The sequence below is a fragment of the Vicugna pacos genome, chromosome 22, assembly GCF_048564905.1.
Source record: "Vicugna pacos chromosome 22, VicPac4, whole genome shotgun sequence".
Classification (NCBI taxonomy): domain Eukaryota; kingdom Metazoa; phylum Chordata; class Mammalia; order Artiodactyla; family Camelidae; genus Vicugna; species Vicugna pacos.
The window spans coordinates 21371338-21390792 of NC_133008.1; the positions used below are offsets into that span (position 1 = coordinate 21371338).

Genomic DNA, 19455 nt, shown 5'->3' on the forward strand with positions numbered 1-19455 from the left:
CCCGCCCGGAGGAGGGGCCCTCGCTGCCCGCAAATGGGGGCGTGGCCGGCCGGCTTCTGTCGGGCGTCTAGCAGGCGACTGCTCAATGCCCTAGGGGCCACCGGTGCTTGGGCGTCAAGGACACCCTCATTGTAATACCCGTTCCCGTCACCGTTCTCCAGCACCTACTCCCAGCCCAGCACAGAGAGGGTGTGACTCACCCAAGTCCCACAGTATACTGGTGACAACTGTGACTCCCGGGTCCCACGGACGCTCTCCCCATCACCCCAAGTGCCCCCATTTATTGCCTAATGCTCTGTGGCTCCCCAGGATTCTGTGTGCCCTGGGCAGGTCCCTCGCCCTTTCTGAACCGCGGTTCCTTGAGTCGATGTGTCTTCATTCTACCCACAAACATTTATTGAGCTCCTGCTGTGTGCCAGGCCCTGTGGCCCCAGCCAGGTCACGTTGCTACTGCTTGTGGAGCTAAGGGTCTGACGAGGAAGGCGGACGGTCAAAAGCTGACGAGTCAGTAGGACAGTTTCAGGGAGTGCCACGTGCTAGCAGAGGGAGGGGTCCCTGGTGAAGAGGACTGGGCGACCGCTGGGTTGGAAGGCGGAGGAGGGAGGGAGAGAGGGAGGAAGGAAGGGTGGGAGGGAGGGAGGGAGGGAGGCGGAGGCGCCCGCGGTCCCACGAGCTGCCAAGCAGGAGGCGAGGCGGCGGGGGTGACGAGCGCGGTTCTCATGGTAACCGGGACGGATCTTCAAAACACAGCCTGGGCGCCAGCGGAAAAGTCCGAGAAAAGCGAGCTCTGGGCCCCACACGGCGTCCGGGAAGCTGAGCCCCGCGCACATCCAACCAGGGCGCACGCCCTGCAATAGCAGAACCATAGAAGGGCCCCCTTCCCCGCCACCCATGCGAGGGAGGAGCATGAGGGGAAAGGAATTTTTTTTTATAAGAAAGGGAGGAGGTGGATCCAAAAGATCTGGAAAAAAAATGTTCAGATTGCAGTCAAGGCGAGTGCAAAGGCTCTAAGGTGGGCACATGGTGAAGGTATTGGAGGCAGAGAGAAGAGGGCTGTGTGACTGGAGCAGAGGGAAGAGGAGCAGAGGGGCCGGGCCACTCCCGGCAGAGACAGGTTGGGATTTGTTTTGAAAGGAATAGGGAACAACGGGAGGGTGTGTAGCTGCGAAGGGCAGGATCTGCATTCGAATTTTAAGAAGCTCCATAGGGCTATCGGGTAGATCGGGATGGCGTGGAGGAGGCAGGGAGCTTGACCTGGGAAGAGGCCCAGGTTGACAGGGGTCCTGGGACAGGGCAGGCCCGGGAATTGGTTTAAGAGACGGAGTGGGCCGTCGAGGAGAGCTCAGGCTCGAGACTGGACCATAGACCTGAGACCCCTTTGCTGGCTCCCGGTCGCCCCCGTGTGGCTGCGCGGGGACTGCAGCCACCGACGCCAGCAAACCCAAGCCCCGTAGGGTTGGAGTCTGTGCCTGCGGGAGCCTGAAGACCGCTCTCCTGGTCGGGCATGCGGACGGCCTGGAGGGGCCATCCCTCCCCTCACTGATGCCCTTCCAGCCCTTGCATTCTTCAGATCCATCCTTCACAGGCCCACCTCCCGGCCTTTGCACTGACTGTTCCTGCCGCCTGGAGCGCTCTTTCTCTGGTTCCTGGTCTGGCCTAGTCTGGCTCTTCGGCCTTTGGCTGCAGTCTTCCTTCTTCTCCCCCACCCACCTTCTCTTTCTCCTCCTCTCCCTCCCTTTTCTCCTCCGCCCCCCCCCCCTTCTTCTCCTCCGTATCTCCCTCCCGCTGCCTCCTCGCCTTCCCTGGCCATCTCTTCCAGATTACTGGTTCTGCACTAGCCTTGGTTGGACTTGACACTGTTACGGTAAAATAATGCCTCAAGTAATCTGTTGGCAGCGTCAGCCTCCCTTTAGATCCTCCCTCCCGGCAGACACAGCGGTGGGGGTGTCCATGAATATGTTACTTGAGTCCCTCCATTAAGGGGTGGGGACTTTGGGAGGGGCCTGGATCCAGGCGGGAGACCCCGGCAGCCCCTCCCTAGCACTGCGTGGGAGGCGGCCACAGCTGGGAGCAGGGTCTGCGCCTTGAGACATTGCCTCTTAGAAGCTGTAATTATGGGTAATTTTCTAACTGCAACACAAAAATTAAAACCCAAACAACACCGGGAGGGAAGAAGCCACAGCAGCTGGTGAGCACCGGGGTAGGCTGGGGTACGGGTGGAGGTTCCAGCCTAGACTTGGTGGGAGGAGCAAGAACCCCTGAAGGGATGAAGGAGCGGGGGGGGGGGGGGGAGCGGGGAGGGCCATTCGGATCGGCTGGACTCTTTGGAGAGCCAGCAACCCCTTGGAGTCGCAGGTTTGCGAAATGGGGACTATACCCCAAGACCAATCACCTGGCGGCGGAACTAATTTCCCAGATGGAGGACCTGGGCCTGGGTTTGAACCCTGGCTGTGTCGGTCCAGCTCTCTGGCCCTGACACTGACCGCTTCCAGCACCTTCCGTGGCGCCACAGCCCGCAAATCAAAACCCCGGCCCTGCCACCCTGTACTTGGAACTCCTGAGTCAAGCTAATAATTAGAGCTTAGTGCACCCAGCTCTGATCAGCTCTTAAAAACCTCCCATCAGCTTCATGAGAGAGGTAGCCTTTCTTCTCCTCATGTTACAGAAGGGGGAAACTGAGGCTCAGAGAAGCACCTACGGGGTCACATGGGCGATCCAGAAGCGGCATCCCGTCCAGTGAAATGCCCCCAGCTCCCTCTCTGTGTCTGGGATACTCACTCTGGGAAATTGGAGGCATTTTGTGGAAACCTCAAGAGTAGGGAAGGAAGAGATGGCGGAGGGAGAAGCCTACAGCAGCTGCAGATAAAGTTCTGCAGGTAAAACAGGCTCAGAGCTGGGGAAGCAACTTGCCCCGAGAGTTGGGGCACAGGGTCCCCCGTTGGGGTGCGCTGGCAACGCCCCTCCCTCACCTCTCTCTGGAGCTCCACCTCTCTTCCTGTGTTGGAGGAAGGGGTTTCCATGGCAACCTAAGGCCTTAAGCTCCCGGGGCGGCACAAGCGGAGGAGTCTTTTCTGCACTCGGAGAGGCTCTCCAACCATCTGGGTCACATTGCTCTGTTGGATTTTCCCAAAAATCTTGTTTTTGCACGTTGATTTCCCATGTCTCCAGTAATCCATGAGTTCTTTGAGAATAGGGAATTCGAATATTTTGTTCAGTGCTGTGTCCTTAGTATTCAGAACAAGTCTGACACACAGTAGGGGCTTAATAAATTTTACCTGTTGCTGAATGAATGAGTTAAAAATGACCAATGTCTCAAAATGTAGAATGGATAAACAAGATTGTCCTGTGTCGCACAGGGAGATATATACAGGATCTTGTGGTGGCTCACAGCGAAAGAGAATGTGACAATGAATGTATAATATGTTCATGTATAACTGAAAAATTGTGCGCTACACTGGAATTCGACACAACACTGTAGAATGACTATAACTCAATTAAAAATGTTTTTAAATAAAAGACCAATGTCTCCTCTGGGATGGGGTGTGAGGCCTCTAGTGCCCTCAGAGGTCCCAGCCTGAGGGCGACACAGACAGTCTTGACTTCCTCACGCCCACCCGGTGTGGCCCAGGTGGAGTCTAGGGATCAGAAGAGAGAGGGACCAATTTTCTGCCTCTGCCAAGGCCACCAGTACATGCAATTCCGAGCATGGCCACACGAGGACAGCAGAGACTTGCAAGTCCAACTTCTGAGAGTCCTAGCCGACCCTTCCTTAGCGCCCCTTTGGAGTGGCTCTTGAGACCCCAAGTTTCAGGCTTGGAATCTAGTCCACCTCTCTTGATCTTATCCACACCCTCAAGTAGGCTTCCAAATATATGTTTACGTATTTATGTACTGAATTATTTAATGGCAAAAAGAAGAAAAATACAGAAAAAAATCACCCAGCTTTCCCATCCCTCCCCGAAAATACTTGTTCCCACTTTGATCTCTTACCTGCGCATGTTTTTCCTTTTTTGTCTTTTTCTTCCTTTGAGAGACCTTCTTGGACTAACCCTCTCCCAAACTGCAAACCGCCCTGTCTTTTCCCCCAAGTCCCCAGAAATCTGTTTTAACTTTTCTGCCCTAGCACAATTATTTCCTAACCTCCTTTAAAACATGTGATGATTTATAAGTCATCGCATCTCCCCCTTGGAATGTCAGCTCTCTAAGGGCGGGAGTTTTGCTGCATCCAGTAGGTGCTCAGTAAGTATTTTTGGAACGAATGAAATCTGACCAAAAATTTAAAATAAATAAACCTTGCAAATAAAACTAAATAACCTTCTCAGCCACCACCCCCAGGCAGTCACTATTACGAAGTCAAGTCTAAACTCACGCATCCGGGAGCGACAGAGTCATTGTGGGCCATGCAACGGCTTTGCACACCCACCCTTCCAGGTAGATGCAGGCAAATGCATCTTGTCTGAGCACAGCATAGCCTAAAGGTCAACCACATGGGTTCAAGGCTGACCCTTTGTTGCTGTAGAGCCTTGGGCACACCATGCCTCAGTTTCCTCGTGTGTAAAATGGGGGATAATGACAGTTCTTACCTCAAGGAGCTATGGTGAAGATGACATCACTTAATGCTACTTAAATAGCCAGTGCTTGGCCGCTGGTTTTTTCTTTTTTGTTTCTTTTTTCTTTTTTTTTTTTATTTGAAGAGCCTAGTTCTTATTTTTTCTTTTTAGATTTTTTTTTTGGTAGGGGAGATAATTTAGGTTTATTTACTTGTTTGTTTTTAAAGGAGGTACTGGGGATTGAACCCAGGACCTCCGGCATGCTGGGCATGCTGAGCCTGCCTGTACCACTGAGCTATACCCTCCCCTCACTGCTGTTATTTATAATTACTTAAAATATTTTTTAAAATCTAACTGCTAGTATTCCCTTATATTCCTCTACCTACCTTAATTTCGAGTCCCCTAAAAGTAGACCCGAAGACCGGTCTTCAAGAGCATAGTTATTTGGGAGAAAGCCTTGGTCCGGGTGAGGAGAGAGACGGAGGCCTGCGGGGGGCGCCAACTGGTAGGCTCCACCAGGCTGGGTTCCCAGGGGTCCCTCAGGGGGCAAGCGTGGAGCATGTTCTGTCTGAGGCAGGAGGGAGCTGAGGTGTTTCTAATCAACTCTCCTTCCGTCTGTGGTCAGGGCTGCTCCCAGGAGAGCTGTCTCGACCAGCAACATGGCCTCCCATGACCAGAGCAGCCTCAGCAAATTAATGCAGATCTGGCAGGTGGAGTGTGACGACCACAGCTGCCTCAGTGCAAAATTTTGTTTGTCCATCCCCGTCCCAAAGGCATTCAGTGGCTTCTAGAATTTTACTATATTGTGATCAACAAAGCCATGTGACCACAAATGAGGTCTTTTCATTTCATTAAAACTCAAGCTTTACCTTCTGAATTCGATTTTTGTGCGGGATGGACCATCTACCCGTCCTTCGCCTTGGGACACTCAGCTGGTATATTGGTCACACAGGTTCCCAACACCAGACACATGCTCACATTCATGTTTGTCTCCCAGCCCTTCACAGCCATGTTGCACAGTGGTTTTTACTGTCCTCATTTTATAAAGGAGGAAGCTGAGACAGAGAGAGTTTAAGGTACTGGCCCCAGGTCACACAGCAATGAAGTGGCTTGGTGGACCTCAGTCACTGTTTGCAGAATTAATGCCTGGAGGTCTGCAGTCACCCGAGTCTGCTCGTGTTCCGGGTTTGCCCCTAAGTCAGCTTGGCCACCTGAGCCTGGCCCTCAGGCATCACACCTGTCTCTGGTCTCCACCTACCAGCTCCAGAACCTCTCAGACGTCTCAGGATCCCCAGGCCCTGGGATCGGCCTCTGCTGCTGTGTCGGGCTGCCTAGCCCCCTGCCCTCCACCTTCCCGGGGTAAGACTGGACTCTAAGAGTAGTGAGCCTCAGGCTAGGGGTTGGGGGTGTCAGTTGTTTGAAGGCTGTCACACGGAGGTAGGGATGGCAGGAAAAGGCTGGGGCCAGAGATTTGGAGGCCTGGCCCTGGGGAGGCTCAGAGGTAGAGAGAGGGGGCAGATTCCAGAGAAGTGTGACAGCCCCGGGACAGGACTGGAGGGGGATGAGGGGGAGGGCAAACCCTTGGCTCTGCTCCATCTCCCCAGACTAGGGGCTCCTGGGGGCAGGCTAAGGCCTCACTCAGGCCAGGATGGGTACAGGGAGAGGTCAGAGGGTACTGAGTCAGAGGGAACTCTGTGCATCTCTGTCTTTGTCTTTGGAGGGGATCTCTGAATTTTTCTCGGTATCTCTGGGGTCTTGGGGATGTTTGAGTTTTTCTGGGTATCTCTGGGGGTTTCTGAAGGTCTGAACGTATCTCTGATGGTCTCTGGGTGTCTCTGAGGGTTTCTGGGTATCTCTGGGAGTTCCTGAAGGACTCTAAGTATTTCTGAAGTTTTCTGGGTATCTCTGGGGTCTTGGGAATCTCTGAGTTTTTCTGGGCATCTCTAGGAGTTTCTGAAGATCTCTAGGTGTCTCTGAGGCTCTCCAGAGATCTTGGTGCTGACAGGCTGGCCTTGCCTGAGACTTGGGCCTGTCTCAGGCCAAGGCTCGGTGTATATCAAGTGGGCAGGAGAGGAAGTATGAATGTGTGCCCTCCAGAATCTTCTGGCTCCTCTCAGCTGGGGAGTGAGGGGAAGGCAGCAGACTCAGGAGCTGCCTTTCTTCCCACAGCCTGGCGGTGACCTGCGCCAGCTGCACAGGAAGGCCCAGACCCTAGGTCCCCCCAGACTCGCCTCCAAAACCCACGGTCTCAGGCCCCAAGCCTGCCAGACCCCACCCCTCCCACCCCAGCCTGAGCGCCTGACACTTTAATTCCTCATTTTCTTCACTTCATTTCCTCATTTCCTCCTATTCTAAGAGGCCTCGGTGCTGGAATCCACCCACACCCAGGACACCCCTCTGTTCCTCTCGTCCTAAAAGCCTGAGTTCTTGTGTGTGCTTCTTGGTTGATTTTTTTTTTTTACTTTTTTTTTTTTTTTGAGGGGGCAGATAAAGAGGTTTATTTATTTATTTTAACGGAGGTACTGGGGATTGAACCCAGCACCTCATGCCTGCTAAGCACGCACTCTACCACTGAGTTATACCGTGCCCCTCTTCTTGGCTGATTTCAGTGTTTCCATTGACTGTGTTGACTGGGATTTGCAATTCAGCTGACATGATAGGGTTCTAAAGGAAAAAAATAGAAAAACATATATGGGGAAGTTCTCCCTCCCATCCATCTACCACTAAAAGCTAACCCTAACCCTGGGGTATTTGTTTTTCCTGTTTCATTGACAGTTTCAGTTACAGGAAGCTTTTTTTTTTCTCTCCAGTTAACATATTCTCTTGGAGACATCTGCTCTCACCTCCGGGCCTTTGCACCAGCTGTCCCACCCCCTGAATGCCTTTCCCCCACCTCCTAACTCAATAAGCCCCTTCTTCTTTGCAATAAGGGCCCACTTGATCAAACCCATTAAAAAGTTGCCACCGTCCCTGCATGCTTCCCGACTTTTATTTTCTCTTCCACCTGTTACATAGTTTCCTGATAGATTCTGCATGTTGCCGGTCTCCCGGATTGCTACCAGAACTCCATGGGAACTGGGAATTTGTGTTTTGTTCATGGCTGTGTCTGCAGCTCTTAGACCACCAGTGCCTGGCACACATAGGAGCTTAATAAAGGTTTGTAGAGGAAATAAATGAGCCTTTCCTTATTTTTTCATAGAGATCTGTAATTCATTTGCATGACTCTGTGGCACCTCCCAGGCAAGATGAACTGTGATTGATCTAATCAATCCCTTAGGTGGTTTCCAATTTTTTTCTTAAAGCAAACAATGCTGCGACGAACCATTCTGTAGCTCTCTGACTTTTGTGTGTGAGTATGCCAAGTATACTTAACATAAAATTGACTATCTTAGCCATTTTAAAGTGAAAATTCAGTAAGTTTTAGTACATTCTCAGTGTTGTGCAGCCATCACCCCTATCTAGTTCCAGAACATTTCCATCACCCAAATGATCACCTCAAACCCTGTCCCTATGAGCAGTCATTCTGCACCCACCCTCAGCCCCTGACGACCACTAACGTACTGTCTCTGTGGATTTGCCTGTTCTGAACATTTCATATCAGTGAAATCGTACACTCAGGTCTTTTGTGTCTGGCTTTATTCACTCAGCATGATGTTGTCAAGGTTCATCCACGAGGTAGCATGTATCAGAGCTTCATTCATTTTTAAGGGCTGAATAATATGCATTGTATGGATAAACTACAGTTAGTTTATCTACTCATCACTTCCTGCCCCTGTCATTTTGTAAACATGCAAATATTCAAGAGGGTCCCAGTAGTGGGACGCTGGATCAGGGAGCACTTGCGTTCCTAATTCCCCTGACAGTGTGCCTACCATCGGGCTGCGCTACAGATGCTCCCCCCGCAATGAGTGGGGTTGCCTATTTCCCCACAGCCTGGCCAGCACTGAGTGTTATCACACTTTTGAATTTCTGCCAATCTGATAGGTGGGACCAAACAGTATCTCTGAGTTGTTGTAATTTGCTGTTTTCTTACTAGGAGTGAGTATCTTTGGGTTATTGAAGAACAATTTGCAGCCCTTCCTCAAAGTCTTTGTTCAAAACCTTTAACCATCCCTCTGAGTTTGGAACTAGAAAGAGGCAGAGTTTGAGGAGAGGGGAAAGCATGAGGGAGTAGATTCTAACCTCCCAGAGTCCAGGAGAAGGCTCTTAACATTTATCTCATTTTATAGATGTGAAAACTGAGGCTCAGAGCAGTTAAGCTCAGACAGTGAGCCAGGGACTGGAAAAAATTTGAAGCTAGTCTGTCGGATGCCAGGACACAGTGAGGCTGAGACCTTTCCCACCCCACCTTCCCTCCTCTATCTCACTATCTCTTGGGGGTCTGACTCAGGCCCCCCTCTCCCTCTGGGACTTCAGGCACCTCGCAGAGTTGCCCATCTCCAGACCCCAGGCTCGCTCCAGAGAGATCTTTTGACCCAGTGGCCCGCCTCTGCTCACTCACCTGCCTTGGCCCTGGGAATAAAGCCCTACTCCTCAGCCTGGTTTCCAGGGCCCGTGTTGCCTGTCCCCTGCCCATGCTACCAGTTCAGTTCCTCTGCTTAACCTCTTCACTTCAGCCACTCCACTCCTAACTACGCAGTCCCGGCCAGCCAGGCTTTCTCAAGCTGCAGGACCTTTGCTCCTGCTATGACTCCTGCCTGGAATCTGCAAGGCATTCATTTCTGCCCACCATGTCAGCTCATCCTCCAAGCCCCAGACTCAGCATCCCCTCCCCCAGGAAACCCGCCTCACCTCCCCCTGCAGCATGGAGGCATGACTGGACATGAGGAGAGCTCTGAATTTGTGGCGGAGGCTAGAAACTTAGAAAGGCAGGTTTTAGGAATTCTTGGCAAACTTCTGCTCAGATGCTGAAGCCCCAGTTCTAATACCTTCTTCTCCAAGAAGCTTTCCAGCAGCCTGCCCCTTGCTCTATCTTCTCCCAAGACTGAGTGCTTCTGGAGAAACTGGCCAGAGCTGAAACCTCTTGAGGGCTCAGCATGAATGATGTTTGTCAAATGAATAAATGAGTGCATAGGTTGGGAGTCAACTGAGCTGAGACCAGGAAGTGAGTTGATGAGTTAGCAGTTAATTGGGGTATTAATGGGGGACATGTGGTCAATGGGTTCCAGCAAGAAGGAAGCGGGATGCCCCTCCCCCTCCCGTGAGACTCCTGGTCCTTGAGGCCTTTGTGTGGGGCGGCTCTCTGTGTCTTCTTCATTCTTCCCCTCTGTACTCCACCCGGGCACCAGTTCCTCTTCCCTCTGAGTCGCTGGGTGCCGAGCTTGAGAAGCGCCAGGGACAACAGCGGATACGGATCCGGATCCGCGGAGGGTCCGACGCTCTGGTCCCAGAGTCCAAGTGAGCCACGACGCTGCCCCTCTGCCCCGGAGACTTCCAGCACCGCCAAGGCAAAGGCGTGGCAGCGGGACCAGGAAGGTAGGACCGAGGCCCTAGAACCTGGGTCTGTGCAGGGGCTTCAAACCAGAACTGGAGGCCTTTTCAGCAGCCCCCACCCCCATCCCAGCCCAAGACTCCCAGACACTCACAATTCGCAATTTTGGGAGGAAGGCCATCGGGCTGGGCCGTTACCGGGACAACCACTCATTTGCAACCGCCCATCTTGGCCAGTGAGGGCTCCCGAACTGTTTGGGGAAACTGGGCAACTTAGCCTGAAGGGGCTCATCTGAGAGAAGGGGAAGGGACTAACTGGATCGCCTCTTCTTCCAAGACCGTGAGGCGCCGGGGTTAGGTACTCTTAGGAAGAAGGGGCGACTGAGGCCGGGGACCAGAGCCAACCAAAGAGGAGTGACCAGTGAAGGGCTACGTTTTAACATTTCAGAAGTGGCCTGACCTGCTCTGAGCTATAAAAAAAAAAATAAACAGAGGTGGTGAGGGGGAGGTTGACCACAGGCTGAGGTCAAGGCTTGGATTCCGATGTCTTTATCTAGGTGGCTTGAATGGGGGGCGCCCTGATGTGGGTGCTCTTGTTGCTGCTGCTGCTGCTGCTGCTGCACAATCCAGGCAGCCAGGGATTGTCGTGCAACGTGTCATCGGGGGACGTGGACTGGACCAGGTCGTTCACAGACACGTGCCTGAACTTCAGCGGCCAAAACCTGAGGCAGCTGCCCCAGAACCAGTCTCTACAGGCTAGCAGCGTGCTCCTCCTGGACCTGTCTGACAACCACCTTAAAAAGCTCCCACCGCTGTTCTTCGCCCTCCTGGGGGAGCTGCAGGTCCTGGATGTGACAAACAACCAACTGGACCCCGTGGACAGGGCGCTGGCCGAACACTGTAATCTTGACCTGAAGGCTGACTGCAGCTGTAGCCTATTACCCTGGCATGAGGTCCGGCGGGACAATTGCTCTGACCAGTCGCCTCTGCAGTGCCTGGATATGGCTACCGGAGGCTGGCACAACCTCTCTGCCTTCTTGGAGGTGGGCTGTGCCTCTGGCCTGTCCACAACGGCCATAGGAGCTCTGGCGGCCAGTGGAAGCCTGCTCCTCCTGCTTGCCGTTACTGGCCCAGTGCTGGCCTGGAGACGCTGTGGCCATTGGGTGGATGGTAGCTGGGGACTGAGCAAAACATGGGCTGCGCAGGATGTTCCCAGGTCTGGCTCTGGCTGGCAGCCGAGGTACAGTAGCCGGAGCCTCAGCCAGAAGCCCCCAAAGGCCACCCTGCCAGAACCTTCCACACCTGACTATGAGAACATGTTCGTGGGCCAGCCAGATGCTGGGCACCAGTGGGCCGAACCCAGGTGAGTGACAAACACACATCTACCTACAAGACTCTTGAGCCAGATGATCAGGGTTCAATTCCCAGCACTGCCTCTTACATACTGTGTGATCTTGGGCAAGTAGTTTCATCTCTCTGGGCCTCAGTTTCCTCATCTGTAAAATGGAGCTAATAACAGCTCTCCATCTTATACAATTGGGCTAAGAATTAAGTGAGATCCTGTATGTGAAATAAGCTTCCCCCTTCGTGACCTGCAAACCCAGTTTCTGGCTGCTAAGCATGGGGAGAGAGGAGGCAAGTGTTCAAGGCAGAGTGGGGGCTCTGCAGTGGCAGTCAGTGGCCTGGGCTTAGGTCTCATGTCATCCAGGGCTGTCTCTGAATCCCTGTTTCTGTCTTGTAAAATGGGACAGCACCCCCATCTCCCTCTGACACACAAGAGATACTAAGAAAGCCACCTGTGTCCCTCTACCCCTACAAAGCCCTGACACCTCCAGAATTGGCTGGGCTTAGATAGATGGGTTCAGCTTTTCCAGGTTGGATGAGGGAGTGGAGAGAATTTCAGGGAGAGGGACAAGCAGGGGCAAAGGCCTGGAGGTGGGAGAGAACAGAGAATCTGCTGTGGATGTGTTTTGAGAAGGCAAGATTGCAGAACTGAGGTTGGAGAGGGCTGGGGGGAATCCAAGCAGGAAGGGAAGAGGGTCATGACTGAGTTTGGGCAGCAGAATCCACAAGGCAGAGAGGCCTCTGGGAGGCTGTTGGTGAGAAATGAGTACATATGCAAAGCAGATGCAAATATGGCTCAAAAGCAGAAGTAGTCTGCGGTAGGGAGTTGAAGGCACCAAACTCCCTAAGGCAGCTTGTGTTCTGATGCTCGCCTCTGCCTTGCTGTCACCAAGATCTCAGGACCAATCTCCTCTAAAACCATTGTTTAGAATTGGATGTGTCAGTTCCCTCCTACATTTTACAGTTGCAGAAATGGAGGTTCTGGGAGGTAGGGGAATGACTTGCCCAGGGTCAGAAGCAGAGGCAAGAAACAAATGCTGACTTCCATCCCCATACAACCATTTATATGTTTGGAATGATTCATACTAAAGTGTAAATGACTGACAGACATCGCTTGCTCAAAGGGGCCTTTATTACAAGAGGAGCCAGGCATAGGTTTAGGCTGTTCTGGAGGCAGGAAAATTCTTCTCTGGGGGTCTTGTCCACCATAGCAAGACATACCTAAGAAGCTACCTCCTCCCTGACCAATTCTATGGATGTGGAAACTGAGACTCAGATTTATTTTTGTATCGAGGCCACAAAGTTAGTTGCTTCAGGGGACCTGGTGAAAACACTCCCCATCTGAAGAGGCACTGACTCGGCTCCAGCCATTTGTATCCATGTGGCTGGTATGATTAGAGCCTTCAATTTTTCAAGAGAGAACCGAAGTCTAGATTTTAATGTAAAATATGGGCAACCATCTTCAACTTTAAGGAAGGAAAAAAACCCTCCAATGACTCAAGGTCTTTGGACCAGAGCGTTACAATGCTGAATCCACAGAATCATCTCTGAATCACTGCCCCTCCTTGCTTTCCTCAGAGAAAGTTGGGCCAGGCTGAGAGAACACTGTCCTGAGCCTCAGTTTTCTCATATGTAAATATCAAGAGTTGCCTCAGCTGCCCTGAAATTCCTTTGCCTCTCAAAGCTGACATGCAAGCTCCCTGAGTCCTACCTTCCCTCCCATCTGTCTGTCCCCACAGGGCTCACCCTTCAGAGGACAGCGACTTCTACATGAACTATGAGAGCCTCCACCAGGACTCCCAGCCTGTCTACTGCAACCTGCAGTCACTGGGCCAGGCCCCGCTGGACGAAGAGGAGTACGTGATCCCTGGGCACTGAGCCTTCACCATCTCAAACTCCAGCCTGCCCCCTTCTGGGTGACTTGGGGCATTCCGGCTCTTCCCTGGCCTCAGTCTTCCCGTCTGAGGAATGGGGCCAGGGAAGGATCATCCTTGAGACCCCAAAGTGGCTCTACAGCCCCCTCCCTAGCCCACTCTGCTCTTCAGGCCCCTTGGAGGCTAGAGGGGGTGGAGGAGAGACCCCAACACGGGGACAGGAGGGTCAATGTGTGAACTCTGTCATCACCCTCCTGTTGGTATGCAGGTGGTACTCAATAAATGCTGCAAGGTTGACAAGGCTGCTGGTGAGTGGGCTCCTCAGGGCGGGGATATCTTGAGCTCCCAAGACAAGAGCTCTGAAACTCCCAGATTGCTCTCAAGCCCCAGTCTCTCCTCTGCCCCTCCCAGGCCCCCTTCTCAAGTGCCTGGTATCCAGACTCTGCCCCCAAGGCAGCCCACACCAGCCTCAGAGGGATGTTTATAGCTCATGAATGGGACTGTTTCCCTCCCCTGCTTACACACCTTCCATGGCTCCCCACTGCTCCCAAATCTTCAGCCTGGTGGTTGAGACCTGCGTGATCCAGACCTGCCAACCTCACTGTCCTCTCCCCGCTCCTTCTGCCCTTCTGGTCTGGACCTTCTCCCCATCCAGCCCACTTCCCTGAAGCTTTCATTTTTTCATGCCATTTACCCATACCATTTTTTTAGGCCCAGAATGCCGTTCTTTTCCCCACATTTTCTAACTCAAACATCTTAATACAGAGGCAGAACTCTGGCCTGGGCATCAGAAGGCATGGGTCGGGTCCAAATCTTGATTCTACCATTAACTCTCTGGGCCTCAGATACCCCCATCTATAAAACAGATCACCTAGGGGTGATTATAATTGGTCTCTAAGGCTGTTTTGGCTCTTATATGCTGGGATACCTTAACTCATTCTTCAAAATCCAGGTGCAATGCCAATGGCTTTCTGTGGTACTTCCTCAGGTAGAGTTAACCACTCCCAGAGCTCAGTGTTTCTCAAGAGTTTGTTTAAGTTCATGCCTCAGCTGGTCTCAGCCCAGCTCCTGCCAAGACCCCAATCCAGGGGAGATAGAACTGGACACAGACACCACCAGGCCCAAGAGGTCAAGCCTGGGCCAGACGGAAAGATGGAGCTAGGTCTGCCAGAGGGAGATGAATGCAGGAGTTTGAAAAATGCTGTAAGAGGGGTATAGGTGAAGGATGCATAGGTGTTTGAGAAGTAGAGAGGACAAGGCATTTTGGGCAGGGGGACCAAGTGTGGAGGCATGAAAAGGGCCATGGGCAGGAGGGACTAGCAAATGCAATGGCTGATGTTTGGGGAGAGACTCAGTATGGCATCTGCCAGTTTTGGGTGATCCTGGTGTTGAGTTTAATTTTGAGGCCCTCTTGGGTTCCCCAATACTTGGGAGTGACCTGGGTGGAAAAGGTAACCTGTGAGGATCTTTGGTTTCCTTGTACCCCTGTATCTCTGCCCAAGACACTGCTCAAGCCCCCAATCCTGCCCCCAATCATCTGTCTTCTTCCTCCCAACAGAGATCAGATCCCATCCCTCCCCAGTTCCTGTAACCTCATGTCCCCTCATTGCTCTTCCAATAGATCCTCACCCCTCACCAGCACCAAGAGGTTTGGTGGGTTCTAGCCCCCACTAAACTCTCTGGCCCCATTTTCAACAGTTTTACTGCTGGATTCTGAGCTTGTTCCCACCTGAGGACTTTGCACCTCCTGTTCTTCCTGCCTCAAATACCTGTCCCCCAACTGTTCCCTTAGTCCTAGTCTTCCCCCAGGTCTCAGGTCAGGTGTAACCTCTTCAGAAAGGCCCCCTCCCCTGACCACCTAAATCAGCTTTGCCTCTGTTCACTAATGCTTTGCCTGGGCTGACTCCTTGGCACAGTTCTTAGTACAATCAGCTGCTTCCTTACAATTTATCTTTTACTCATTTATCTTGTACCCATTTGTCTCCTGCACTTGATCGAGCTTGAGTGGAGTGGTTTCAGTCTATCTTGTTACTTTGCATCCTCAGTGCCCAGCCAAGGCCTGGCACAAAGTGGGTACTGCCTGAATACATTCAGGGGCACCTGTAGTTGTTCAGATCCGCCTTTGGGTGGTGGTGTTCATAGGGGATACATCTTACTCACTGCTCGAGCTGGGCACTCGGTCCTCCAGACCCTCATAAGAGTTCCTCAGGGTAGACAGGCAAGCAAGTGTGGGGAAGGAGCTGGACTTGGCACACCTCAACAATTCCAAGCTCCTAAATAGGAAAAAGTAGAACCTGGGAGATGTGAGTGAAAATGTTCTTCACAACTTACTTGTTAATCCCTGCTCTTTTTATAGGAAAGGAGAGAGGCACCATTAACATGAAGGGAGGTACCACAAACAGGAGGACTAATGGGACACTTCTAGGTCAGGGGCGCTTGGTTGCAGGGGGACAGGACTCTGGGCTGCTGGCGTTTGGAAAGGTGACTCCAATGTGGGAAGAGACAGCAGGATGGTGTTAGAGACAAAGTCTGATAACTACAGAAATAGGAGTACTGAGAGATGAGTGGAGATGGATAGAGACTGAGACCCAAAAGTGTCTCAGAAAGAAAAACAGAGGAACAGGAAGATAGAGAAGCACAGAGACAGACAGAGAGGGATGTCCCCAGCTGCCCTTGTCCCCATGATGCCCACTGGCATCATGACCACCATCCAATTGCTTGGTATCCGCAAGAATGTCCTGCCACCCATTCCCTGAACTGTTCTCATCACCCCATAGCATGTTTCCTGTGGGAACTGAGGCCAGGGAGGGCTCTTCCCAAAGTTACCAGCTCCATCCTGGGCATCACAGGGGTCAGGTCAGACAGTTTCATTTTTATTACCAGAGTTTTACATAAATGCACACTCTGTCAGACCATCCCACCCCAGCCCTCTAGGCCCAGGGAAGATCACCCCAATAAATTAGTAATAAATAACAAATTTATAAATACAGCGGTTTGGACGGGAGGGGGCAGATAGCAGTGGTTAGAAATCGGGTCCTTCAGGTTCCACGAGCCCATTAAAAAGGCAAGGACGACTTAAGTCACTTCCTTTGCGCACGTGCCATAAGTGAAGGACCGGGGCCGCTCATACGCAGTGGCAGTCCTTGGCCACAAGGTCGTCGAAGGGCGTGAGTGACACGCTGCCCTCGCTGTCTCGGTGCATGAGCACCACCGGCTCGTAGCTTGCCGGCACGCAGCACGGCGCAGGTGCAGCATCAGGATTCAAGCCATGCAGGCGCGCCTGCATCTGCGCGTGCGTGTTAGCCGACCGGAAGTGTCCCGGACAAGCGCCGATGCACATGCGCACGTCCAGCTCGCGCGGCGCCACCACCCAGTCCGCCCAGCCCAGGTCCTCGACCGAAGCGCGCAGGCTCTGCAGGCGGCAGCAGCGCCCCCGCCCGAGCGGGCAACCGTCCCGGGTGCTCGCATTCGCGTGGCGACGTCCCCTGGCGGCTCTTGACCGCCAGTGCAGCTCAAGCTGGGGCTGTGTAGAAGGCAACGCCTCCAGCAAGTGGTCCTCACGCGGCAATAGTCGCAGGTGTATTACGGGAGCCCGGGAGCCTCCGAGGCTGAGCTGACGCTGTAGTGACCGTGTCACGTCCCACGAGTTCCTCGCCGTTGGGGACAGCCGGAGAAGGGCCCGATGCAGGCGGGAGGATGCGAGGAGCCCCTCAGTTAAGTCGACCCGGGGGATGCGCAGGTGCAGGTGGCCACCTGGCCCAAGTCGCACTATGGGAGAGAGCGAAGAAAGCCAGTCACCCACTGGGCTACTGTGGGCCAGTCACAGGGGTGCCCATTTCCTCCAACACCTCAAGCTGGATCCCACCTCAGGACCTTTGCACAAGCTACTTCCTCTACCACTCACTCTTTCCCCCTGAATCTCAGCATGGCTGGTTACATATCCCTCCATCCTGCCTAAAATAGACACGGCCCTATTTTCTTTGGTTGTCTATCATTTGTCTCCCCTACTAGAAGTTCAGCAGGAATTTATGTCTGCTTGGTCACCACTGTGCCTGGCACACAGTAGGTGCTCAGTAAATACTTGCAGAAATTATGTATATCTGCTCTGTAGGGAGACTGAGATTTCAACACTGCCTCTGCCTCCTCCTGACAGTCAAAATCATTTTTATCAAAGGCTAAGTGCCCAGGGCTGGGGATACAGCAACCAGCTACTGTGTTCAACTGTCTGGGTCTCAGTTTCTATATCTGAGAAATGAAGAGTACGCGGCTCCCCAGAATTCTCAGACCTCCAGGTTGGTACAGATGTTGGGAAGATTGGGGAGACTGAGGTTTGAGGGCTCTCGACCCAGTCAGTAGGCTTAGAGACGGCGAGAGGTTTACCTGGAGTCTCACAGCACAAGTGGCATTAGGGCAGGGTAAGAGCTCTTTCCTGTCCCCTCAACCCCTCCCAGTTTCTAGCGCAGCCCAGCTCTCCTTGCATCTTTTCTGCCACCCGGACCGTCGGTGAAGGGCGTGAAAATACTCCACTCCCTTTCTAAGGCACCAGTAGTCACCTGATACTTCGGCAGTGTCTTGGCGCGATTGCATCAGATTCGTAACCAGCCCAAGGAGGTTCTGCCCATCTCTATGAACGAATCTCTCCCCGCCTCCTTCCCCACTTCCGCCGGACCCCTGGATCCTCCCTCCTGGAGTCCCCCAACTACCCTTCCCTTACTTCCAAGGGCAGAGACCACGCCCCCCGCCCGACCGTGTCTCCGGGTTCTCCAGGCTCTACAAGCCTGCAGTAGAACCGATGGATTCTCTGGGCTTTAGTTTTCCCATCTGCGATCCCCGGAGGTGTTGTAACATCTCAGGTAGGCTGAGCCTCGTCTTGTCGCGATGCATACCTGGCCACTAGCTCCCCACCTCAGCCCCGAAGGGGGACATTCTTGCCCGGTTCACAGATGGGGAAACTGAGGCTCGGGGGCAGACCTAGGCTTCTGTGTCTCAAAACCACTGGTTATGGGGGGGGATATAGCTCAGTGGTACAGTGCATGCTTAGCATGCGTGAGGTCCTGGATTCAATCCCCAGTACCTCAATTACAATAAATAAAGAAAAAAAGAAAAATCTAATTACCAGCCCCCCCCCAATAAAAACCACTGGTTAGATGATGGGAGCCGCTCAGGATGGGATCTGGGAAATTTCACTTACGCTTTGGAGTGAGTATCTGGACTTGAGGGGCGGTGATGAGGTCCGGGTTCCAGTCCTCCCAGGTCTGGTTCGCTCGAAGCCGGGTCAGGAAATTTTCGTAGCGTTTCCGCAACTCCCGGAATCTGGAGATATCCGGACTGGAGTGCACGTCAGAGGGTCCCGGCAAGGCTGGGAGTTGATCCTGGGCCAGAAATAGGGCGCCTCCCGACGGTAGCCAGGAGAGCATCAGCAGCATCAGCAGCACCAGCAGCACCGGAGAGCGGTGCAGTGGTGTCTGTAGCTGCCCGGGCATGGCTGTGCTAGTTAAGCTCTAAGCTGGGACTGACCGGACGCTGCTGAACTGCCCTTTATAATCCTCGGACTTTGTCCGCCCCCGCCTGCCTGGTCCCGTGGATGCAGAGTAAACACTCCAGGGACCACACTGGGCGAGGTCTTGGGCTGCTTTTCAGGGGGTGGCGCTTTTGATGGGGGGTGGGTGCTCCTAGGTATGCTGGGAAATGCCCCCGCCGCAGGAGCCTCTTTGAGCCTCACTATCCTTTTCTGTGAAATGGGGACAGCATTCCAGCTTGGTGGGCTGATGGAAAGAATACTTTTCTCAAAAAAGATTTATTATTATGTGCTAAACACCATAGCAGAAGTTTAAGAGGTGACCTTCCCTGATGGGAGTCCCATCTCTCCCCTCTCAGCTCAGGATCAAAGGCTGAAGACAGTGAAAAACAAACCTAGAGGAAAAAAGAGCCTGAAAGAGTCAGGACATGCAACCTGGGGGCAAGTCATTCCTTTCCATCATACCTCTGTTTCTTCATCTGAAAAATAAAGACTGAGACTTTCACAGGCAAGAAGGGCAAATGAGGCATAAAGGACAGGATCAGGCACATAGCAGGTGCTTGATCAACTGGGTATTTTTACAGTTACTCAGCCTCAACTGGGGGACTCCTACCTATTCTTCAAAACCCTTCTCTAAAAGCCCCTTTTCTAGGAAGCCTTCTCTGACATTAGCTCTTCACCAGAGTGCTCCCAACCCCATCCTTTCCTCCAGCCCAGCCCTGACCCCACAGCACTGAGA

At 52.8% G+C, this 19455-nt stretch overlaps 2 protein-coding genes across 5 annotated transcripts; one reads left to right on the top strand and one right to left on the bottom strand.

The window, feature by feature from the left end:
- The first annotated feature begins 2051 nt into the window (after positions 1-2051).
- On the top strand, positions 2052-13498 carry LRRC25 (leucine rich repeat containing 25). Of its 3 annotated transcripts, XM_072946963.1 has the most exons (5): positions 2069-2188; positions 5812-5909; positions 9839-10025; positions 10538-11343; positions 13064-13498. In XM_072946963.1, the coding sequence occupies exons 4-5, from the start codon at positions 10547-10549 to the stop codon at positions 13200-13202; spliced, it is 936 nt and encodes a 311-aa protein (XP_072803064.1). In that variant the 5' UTR covers positions 2069-2188; positions 5812-5909; positions 9839-10025; positions 10538-10546; the 3' UTR covers positions 13203-13498. The 3 variants fall into 3 exon arrangements, with proteins under 3 accessions (XP_072803065.1, XP_072803064.1, XP_006199117.1); XM_072946964.1 differs by lacking the exon at positions 5812-5909 and having other exon boundaries at positions 2052-2188; XM_006199055.4 differs by lacking the exons at positions 2069-2188; positions 5812-5909 and having other exon boundaries at positions 8935-10025.
- Positions 13499-16191: 2693 nt separating this feature from the next.
- GDF15 (growth differentiation factor 15) lies at positions 16192-18712 on the bottom strand. 2 transcript variants are annotated; one of them, XM_006199056.3, is made up of 2 exons: positions 18390-18712; positions 16192-16966 (listed from the first exon to the last, which is right to left on the bottom strand). In XM_006199056.3, exons 1-2 carry the CDS (start codon positions 18679-18681, stop codon positions 16323-16325), a joined length of 936 nt encoding a protein of 311 aa, XP_006199118.1. In that variant the 5' UTR covers positions 18682-18712; the 3' UTR covers positions 16192-16322. The 2 variants fall into 2 exon arrangements, 1 of the variants encoding a protein (XP_006199118.1); XR_012062992.1 differs by lacking the exon at positions 18390-18712 and adding an exon at positions 17579-17701 and having other exon boundaries at positions 16848-16966.
- Between the last annotated feature and the right edge of the window lie 743 nt (positions 18713-19455).

Excerpts from the sequence above, each read along its gene's own strand:
- LRRC25 (XM_072946964.1), top strand. The coding sequence starts at position 10,547 with ATGGGGGGCGCCCTGATGTGGGTGCTCTTGTTGCTGCTGCTGCTGCTG. Across the intron at positions 11,344-13,063 it reads CACCAGTGGGCCGAACCCAG|GGCTCACCCTTCAGAGGACA; the intron begins GTGAGTGACAAA and ends CTGTCCCCACAG.
- GDF15 (XM_006199056.3), bottom strand. The coding sequence starts at position 18,681 with ATGCCCGGGCAGCTACAGACACCACTGCACCGCTCTCCGGTGCTGCTG. Across the intron at positions 16,967-18,389 it reads CCAGATACTCACTCCAAAGC|TGCGACTTGGGCCAGGTGGC; the intron begins GTAAGTGAAATT and ends TCTCTCCCATAG.